This window comes from Pundamilia nyererei, unplaced genomic scaffold (genome assembly GCF_000239375.1).
Source record: "Pundamilia nyererei isolate P.nyererei 1_Seehausen unplaced genomic scaffold, PunNye1.0 scaffold00316, whole genome shotgun sequence".
In the NCBI taxonomy this organism is placed as follows: domain Eukaryota; kingdom Metazoa; phylum Chordata; class Actinopteri; order Cichliformes; family Cichlidae; genus Pundamilia; species Pundamilia nyererei.
The window spans coordinates 91,762-100,434 of NW_005187717.1; the positions used below are offsets into that span (position 1 = coordinate 91,762).

Here is an 8,673-nt window from a genome sequence, read left to right on the forward strand (position 1 = left end):
CCGGCTCGTAACCAGCGCGTTCTGCCGTCGAGGGCGATCATTGGTTAAATGTGATCATGTGACTGATGCAAGCCAGATCCTTTTATTTAGCAAAACTATGATTAATAGTTAAATATTATTGTTGAGGGGCACAGACAGGACTCCGCACGCACACACACATAAAAAAAATAAATAATTTTTTTTTAAAAATTTAAAAGTTGCCTCAACAAAAGGGCACTTTGGGCACTCATCAGGAAAGGGGCGGGTGCTCAAGCCCCTCTAGCCCCCCCCTCTGCACGTCCCTGCCTATAAGAATGAGTATATAAAGCAGTTTAAACTAGTTCCACCTCAAGCACCTGTTACCGTAAATGTGTGCCTTAGCAGTGACACATCAGCAATAATGATAAAATGGAGGATAATGCATAAACTGTCAAAGCAATAATTATAAATTCCAACCAGGAAGTTCCTGCTAAAATTCCAAAGTGTTACATTTTACAAGTGTAAACCTGTCTGTGCTAAGGATCTAAATGGACTGCTTATTGTTATACACTGTTACACTGTCTCTTGACTTCACACATTTTGACTCTTAGAGTTACATAAACACAAAATAATGAGGCGTTTGCAGCTTTAATACTGACTGCATGTGTGTGTGTGCATCTGTTAGCTGTTCCCACAGATTGAGGAGGTGATGGTAAAGCCACTCAGAGAGTCAAGAGACCGGTACGAAGAGCTCAAACAGACTGATGATGCCATGAACGAGGTTGGATGATTTTTACAAGTGTGTGTGTTTTTAAATGCGGCTGCATTTAATTTGTCCGATTGGTCCTGAGTGTACTTTGTAACTGAGAAAGTGTGTTTCCTTCAGGTGCAGAAAAAGAAAAGTGAGAATTTAACAATGGATGGTGAGAAGTGAAAAGTTCTGAAAAGGTAGGAACCAAACACAAGTGTTTGCTGCAATGTTTCAGTCAGACTATGTATGAACCGCTTTCTTTGTGATCCGTGTGTTTCAGGACCAGTGAGCACAGAGCACAAGTACAGTGGAATAATGAGATGTGTTGTTCCACTGGGAGCTGTAAGACCTTCCATCACCCTGTCCACTCCTCACATGGAGCAGCATGAAGGGTGTTGTCGTTTCCAGTGTGCCACAGGAAGATGATGGCCGATGTTTAAGAGCAGCTTCTTAAGCTGCTACAGGACTTGAGGACCAGAGGGACTCTGAATTGAGTGGTTTTAGCTGAATGCTAGCATTCGAATACCACAGACTACTTCAGTGAACAATATTTAGATATAATTTGTGTATTGTGTTTGTTTTTACATATTTTTATTGGCTTTTGTTATTTTATACAAAAATTAAAAGTATAATCTTAATAGCAAAGTTCTGTCTGGACTGTTTCTTTTATTTTCACACAAAATAGCCAATTATTCGTCATGGAAAGGCAGCAAAAGAGAAGAGGAAAAAAGGAGGGCAAAGATAGACAAGGACAAAATACAAGAGAGGGAGAAGCCAAAAGTTAACGAAATGCAGTGAAATGAAATGCTTCCTAATTCTTCTTGTGATTGCTCCCTCTCACTGGATCATCTGCATCCATCTTACCCTATCCTCCTCTGTCACACCCTCTGCATATCCTCCTTAACTTCATGGGTCATTGTGGCGCCAGTGTGTACGGCATGCCATCTGCTGCATCTTTTGCTCTCCACTTTGTTTTTGTTGTTGTGTGTCAAGCAAAATGTCAAGTGTCTACCGATGTATGATCACCAGACAGTTCTAAAGCTTTTTTCTACCAACCTCCGTGCTCACCTCACTGGAAGCGGCACAGACGTCAGGGTAAGTGAGGTGGGCGGTTAGCTAAAACGCCTGTTTGGCCTGCTGTCCCAAACTTTTCCTGGCCCAAAAGGAATCGGTTTCTCACCTCTTTGCTTTGTTGCGCTCGTTGGATCAGGTCTATCACATCGATCATATCTTGTGTTGTACCATGTGTGGTACAACACAAGTCTGTGGGGGGTGTGGTGACAGTGTGGGTACGTTTGATGGTGTGATGAAGCCGTGGGAATGTGGTGAATCTTTCTGACCAACTGTGAAGTACTGACATCAGCTCATCATTTGATTTACAGCAGCCCTGCTGTGATAATACATGTGGGCTACGTACCAGTGGATATGTAAACGTAATGATGTATCAATAGCAGAATACCCATATGAGGTCCTGTATAATCAAAATATATACACACACACACACATAACTAACCATCCACTCGGAGTTGATTTAAGTCTTATGTACATGTACATGAAGTACACGGACACACTGCACAGGTGGTTTCATGTCTGCGCAGCTGCTACGTGTACTGTGGGGAGTGGGCAGGCTAGGCAGAGTGTCTTAAAGAAGTATCTACACATCCAACCAATGGGGATCATTCCCTGTACATATGGAATATGTAACGGAGTGGAGAGAGATTCTCGATGTGATAGAGAATAAATTATTTGACCACAAAAACCCCAAAACACACACAGCACAAGAGCAAAAAGCATCTCAGCAGCTGTCTGCACTGTGGTGCACAGGTAATGATGTGAGCTTCTTTTCTCGCCGCCTGACCTGGGAAAGGAGGTGTTGCAGTAACTCAAACTCCAGGCCTCAACCCTACAGTGTCAGGACAGCTATGCATAAACCATGTAAAACAGAAGAGGCCCAATTTCCTTCACAATTATATGAAACAGTCATTGAGAAAATGATTACTTCAATTTATTGCTGAGAGGCTGTGAAGCCCAGAGTGTTTAATTAAATCCTAGTCTCATATTCTTTTTAAGCTGTGGAACACATTTTCCTGTTTCATTCATTCTCATAACTCACTCAGCTTTTCCTACACGTCAGAATCCTGCTCTGGAAAAACTGAGGAAGTTTAGTAGTCACTTCCTCAGCTGCTGCTAACACACACTGCAATCGCATGCAATCAGAAATGTGAACAGAGAGCAACTCTAACCCGAAGACAGTGTGAGTGCATGTGGTTCCGTGAACAGCATGTTTCCTTCACTGGTGATGGTGGAAACATAGGGCAGACTTTAATGATAATGTTTCTACAACATTCTTCTTTAAAAATAAGAGAAATTTGAGTCAAACATAAGAACCCCTCATCGGGCCTGTGTGGTGAAGCTCACACATTTTATCAATGCATCAAAACAAGGAAATAAATGTTCTTCAAGTGTCTTCAGGCAAATGGCTGAGTCACCGACTCAGTTTCCTTCTTGACCCTCTTGTTGCCCTTTGCTCTTTGACCCCCGCTCCTCTTCAGGTGCTGCTCCTCCAGCCTTTGTTGTTTCCTCTGGAGGTACACCGCCACATTGTCAAAGGTCACCTTGTGCAGCTGCTCAAACCGGTTATTAGTCCTTAAGGAGGCTGGTATTTAAGAGAAGGTACAGTAAGTATATGTCTGCGTCAGTATATGAAAAATATAATAATACAGACAGATGTCCTGATGCAGGCTCAATCATCCAGGTAAGGAAATCCCAAAAGGTTGATTCTGTTCAACCCAACGTAGCATTTTCAGCAGGAGAAACATATTGTCACTCATCCAGGTGACGTCTTCAGTCTCAGCTGACTGAAGGTTTCCAACTTTATAAACAGTACATTTGCACAATGACTGGAACCAGCCCACTGAATGAACAATGGGCTGGGAGGTCAGTTTCTTCATCAATAATTTGCAAATTGCCTAAAAATCTTAGAAATATGGTACCAGCCAGATGTTTACTCTGGGTTGTTTTGCCTTTGAGGAACCTTGGAGTCATTTTTGACCAGGACATGTCCTTCAATGCACATATTAAACAAATATGTAAGACTGCTTTCTTCCATTTGTGCAACATCTCTAAAGTTAGAAATATCCTGTCTCAGAGTGACGCTGAAAAACTAGTTCATGCATTTATTACTTCCAGGCTGGACGACTGTAATTCATTATTATCAGCATGTCCTAAAAACTCCCTGAAAAGCCTTCAGTTAATCCAAAATGCTGCAGCAAGAGTCCTGACAGGGACTAGAAAGAGAGAGCAGATTTCTCCTGTTTTGGCTTCCTGTTAAATCCAGAATTCAAAATCCTGCTCCTCACATACAAGGTCTTAAATAATCAGACCCCATCTTATCTTAATGACCTTGTAGTACCATATCACCCTATTAGAGCACTTCGCTCTCGCTCTGCAGGCCTACTTGTTGTTCCTAGAGTATTTAAAAGTAGAATGGGAGGCAGAGCCTTCAGTTTTCAGGCCCCTCTTCTGTGGAACCAGCTTCCAGTTTGGATTCAGGAGACAGACACTATCTCTACTTTCAAGATTAGGCTTCAAACTTTCCTTTTTGCTAAAGCATATAGTTAGGGCTGGACCAGGTGACCCTGAATCCTCCCTTAGTTATGCTGCAACAGGTGTAGGCTGCCGGGGGATGATGCACTGAATGTTTCTTCACTCACCACGTGTGTTCATACACCTCTCTGCATGTAATCATTAGTTATTACTAAACTGTGGCTCTCCTGCACTGCGTGTCTTTTTGTCTTCCGCCCTTCACCCTAAAATGGTCGCAGCAGATGGCCCCGCCCCTCCCTGACCCAGGGTCTGCCGGAGGTTTCTTCCTGCTAAAAGGGAGTTTTTCCTTCCTACCGTCGCCAAAGCGTTTGCTCAGTCTGACTCTTGGGGTTTCTTTCTATTACTGTAGGGTCTTTAACAATATAAAGCACCTTCAGGCGATTTGTGTTGTGATTTGGCGCTAAATAAATAAAACTGAATTAAACTCACCTTCAAGTGTCTCCCAGTGTGGCCTGAAGGCTTTAGTCACTCTGTTAAGTTCAGGTACATGAACAACACACTAGAGAGACCCAGAGAGCAGACAGGTCAGCCAGAGTCAACACACCCATACACATTTATGGGAGAGAATTAAACAGGGAATTAAACGATAGCAGCAGACTATATTTATGACTATATACACTGAAACACTGGCCAACATCCCTGGAAGAGAGAACAATACCATGGCAACCATAAAGGTACAGCTGTACTGCCCCATGTCATAGGATCTGATTCGCTGAGCCTGTGTTTCATCAGAGTTAGTGTATCACAAAGAACAAACTCGTTTTCAAAACTATTGTCATATATCCAATATGGACCCTGGATGTGTCCAGTCTCCAATCTCGTGTATCCAGTGTATGAATGTAACCAATACAGAGACTCCAATCATCTGAAAATATCTGAGTGCAGTTTCTTCTCTACATATATTCATTATGAATTATGGCATTGTACCTCCCAGGAGCTGTGTGTCAGTGAGTAGATTTGAAGTGGTGCATCACTAGAGTCCATCAGCACCCACAGTAGTCCTTCGGGGTCAAAGTTCACGTCCAGGGGACAGCAGGGCAGGGAGATCCTGCTGTGTGGCACAAGCTTCTCCTTGCCCTTCTGAGTCAGTGTGAAAAGCTGGAGTATGGGCACGCTGAGAACACACGGGGTGCAAGCAAATCATCAGTGGGACCCCTCCGTAAGACTCTAGCTTTAATTCTGAAACTGGATTAACTACTACAGAGACTTGGCTTAGTCTCTGTAGACCACATTTTTTCCTGACAAAAGCCAGATGCTAACTAAATAAAAAGTAAAGCACAAGGATAGAAACTGTGATGAAATATACTGACACTTTTTGTCAATGTTTAGAAACGAGATCGAATCAGAACTAATGTGTAGCTGTGTAGAAAGGCGGCCATTCTTATATTTTGCTTGTTTTTATGTTATTGTATTTTTGCACACGTCTGTTGCTTGTGAAGCTCGCACAAGAATTTCACTCACATGTACTGTACCAGTGCACCTGCACATGTGATGTGACAATCAAAGTGATTTGATTTGAAGTGCTTGGTGTTGGCTCTGCAGTAACATTTCCTGTTACAAAGCACAGCAGTGTTTTATGTAGCTTACGTGTGTAGCCCATTTAATTGAACACTTTTACATAACGTCTTATTTGATAGTGCAATTCACATTGGTGCCCTGCGCGAATGCACAGGATGGGTTTAAAGTTGCTGTAGGTGGGAGCTGGCAGCTAAACATAGACAGTGGGTCCCAGGACTGTCAGCAGGATGGAGAGTGCAACTGATTCTGATAACAAAACTAAAGGTGAAGAATGTTTGATCTAATGTTTGGAGAAATCGTTATAAACAAAGAAAGTAAAGGTAAAGAGCTGGACTTTGCTGCACTTCTCACAACACACAAAGTGCTTGTGTTTAGTTTTCAGTCTTGTGACTGACCCTGGTGGGCAAAACATTACTCCATTGTGACCACAGTACCACAGTCGGTGGTACTGCAGGACAAAATGTTTTGTTATTTCCTCATCTGTCTTGAGCCCAGACTACTTGGATTATCTATCAATGGAGGAAAAAACGAACACATGCATAGAAACTACGACTTTTGGTGAAGTGTGATCCATATTCTTCCCCAGCAGCTTTATTTAAATCCCTGAACATGGCATCTCTCACAGAGTGACATATACAGCCATGATAGCAGCCTTCAAAGTAAGGACAGCAACATGTAATTTTGATCTGGATGGTTAAATAGTGCCATCATGTAGGAGGTGAAGAAGAAATGTTTCATCGTTAAAGCAAAGGTAAGCCTTACATAACTAGCTTAAACCAACTACCACACATAAGCTAGCTACTCCTCAGCCTCTTCCTCGGAAGCCTAAACAGAATCGCTCAGTGCACCACTCCACACGTCCATCTGGCCTTTACTTGGAGTTTCTATCAGATTTCTCAGGTTTTTTTTAAATCCGATTTAGTGCTTAGATTAAATTAAAGAATTATTGTGGGTGATTTTAAAATCCATCTCAACACAGCATTTAATCTATTAAAATATAAGAAATAGCTGTAATATATACAAATAGCTTAATTATAAATATCAAGACTATAACGGAGGTGAAAGAGATTTTACTCCAACCTGTAAAACTTCATTTGTTGTTTTACTGTAGAGCAAAAGGGTAAAACTGCTGCACTGTGTATTAGATAGAAGAGTTGTACAGAGAGACACAGGCAGGAATCATTTCCTGTGTCGCTCAGTGGTGCATTATGGGTAATCTGTCGCACTGAATGTGCTCCTGTGACTGGCCAGCACGTCACCGAGTGGGTGGGAGGTATAGTCCAGCATTGTCCTTATCTTAGATGACCTCCGCCTGCCACTGAGCATGATGATAAATGACAACTGTATTTGTTGTTCCATTACTCATTTTTCCTTTAATTTGGCGCTCATCTGGTTAAATTTGTAAAGTTGTATATAGTGCACAGTCCAACAACAACAGAGTCACACACGGGAACTCACCTGTCACACTGCACAGCTACATACTGACCGTCACTCGAGCTGGTAATTCGGCACACTGTTGTATCCTGAGCATTGAAATGGAAAAAAACAAACAAACATACGTTGGATTGGTTCACTCTGACTACTTGGCCTTTTAACAAAGCGACTTGTTTCGACAGTCCCAGGATGTCTAATATGAAAATGTTTGGTTGGTGAGATAAATCCACAGGTCTTTTTCAGCAGTTTCCCCAACGCCTCGTGACAACTGTCATGATGATCCATGGATTTAACTGTAAAACGTTCAGATGCCTCCTAAAGCTGTACAGCAGCAAACAGACAACTGTCAAGAAGTAAGAAATGTTTCAGACTTGGATGTCTCTGAACAGGTTTCAGTGATGTGCTACACTGACACCTGTGTCTGAAACGGAGAGAAAAGTGCTACAAATGTCTACCGTATGATCCATCAGCAAAAACTAGGAAGTGTGCAATGATTTGTGTGTAATGTCTAAGGACTCACAAGCGTGTGCTTTAATCTGCATGCAAATACTAACCAATTTGAGCACACACAAACCAATTTTACAAATGCGTGTACCCAAAGTGATCACAGTTCAAGTTCAGCTTCATAAATCGGATCATTTTTCTCTGAAAAAGCCGTCTGTGCGTGCACATGTGTAAAACTACACACACTTCCCTTTCGCTCACAACATCTTAAATGCAAGTGGACGAATCGCCTCACACGCACAGATCACTTTGCACGCCCATGTAGGGTTGTGAGACACACTGCCAGCTTCGCACAGATCCACACAAATGTGTTCAAGTCCCAGTGTGAAGCTCGGCCTTCTGCTTTCTTTTTCCAAAAAAGTGGACATTTCTTTCTCTAAATAAACAAAAAAGCTCTACTAGAAAACAGATTTGCCAATTACAGACACTACACCAGGGGTAGGCAACTCCAGGCCTCGAGTGCCGGTGTCCTGCAGGTTTTAGATGTGTCCATGACCCATCACAGCTGATTTAAAGGGCTAAATCACTCCTCAGCATTTCTGAAGTTCTCCAGAGGCCTGGTAATGAACTAATCATTTGATTCAGGTGTGTTAACCCAGGGTGCAATCTAAAACCTGCAGGACACCGACACCCGAGGCCTGGAGTTGCCTACCCCTGCACTACACAGTTCAAAGATTAACAAATGGCTCAGCTGCTTCTACATGCTGGGCGTTTTTCTGCAGGGAAAAGTGCACAGCTGCAGAGGGAACATCATATCTATACAGAACATCACTGTGGCTCAACTGGAAGAGTACGTGTATATTTTCAATATAGATATAATCCAGGTAATGTGTGATAGCACTTTGAAATTAGGTTACCATTTTCTGAGTTAAACACTTTCTATTGCAGGTTTGAGACGGACA

The 8,673-nt window shown here is 42.3% G+C and overlaps 2 protein-coding genes across 2 annotated transcripts in view; one reads left to right on the forward strand and one right to left on the reverse strand.

Moving 5' to 3' along the window:
- pde9aa (phosphodiesterase 9aa) overlaps positions 1 to 2,940 on the forward strand; it is a 30,537-nt gene extending 27,597 nt beyond the window's left edge. Inside the window, exons 13-15 of the mRNA XM_013915518.1 lie at positions 644 to 739; positions 845 to 906; positions 990 to 2,940. Coding sequence (XP_013770972.1) covers positions 644 to 739; positions 845 to 892 — 144 coding nt within the window. The 3' untranslated portion in view covers positions 893 to 906; positions 990 to 2,940. The remainder of the gene's footprint in view (positions 1 to 643; positions 740 to 844; positions 907 to 989) is intronic.
- A 66-nt stretch (positions 2,941 to 3,006) lies between these two features.
- wdr4 (WD repeat domain 4) overlaps positions 3,007 to 8,673 on the reverse strand; it is a 12,089-nt gene continuing 6,422 nt past the window's right edge. The window contains exons 8-11 of the mRNA XM_005751564.2: positions 7,292 to 7,356; positions 5,243 to 5,429; positions 4,745 to 4,814; positions 3,007 to 3,365 (exon numbers count right to left, since the gene is read on the reverse strand). Of these exons, the coding sequence (XP_005751621.1) occupies positions 3,178 to 3,365; positions 4,745 to 4,814; positions 5,243 to 5,429; positions 7,292 to 7,356 (510 nt within the window). The 3' untranslated portion in view covers positions 3,007 to 3,177. The remainder of the gene's footprint in view (positions 3,366 to 4,744; positions 4,815 to 5,242; positions 5,430 to 7,291; positions 7,357 to 8,673) is intronic.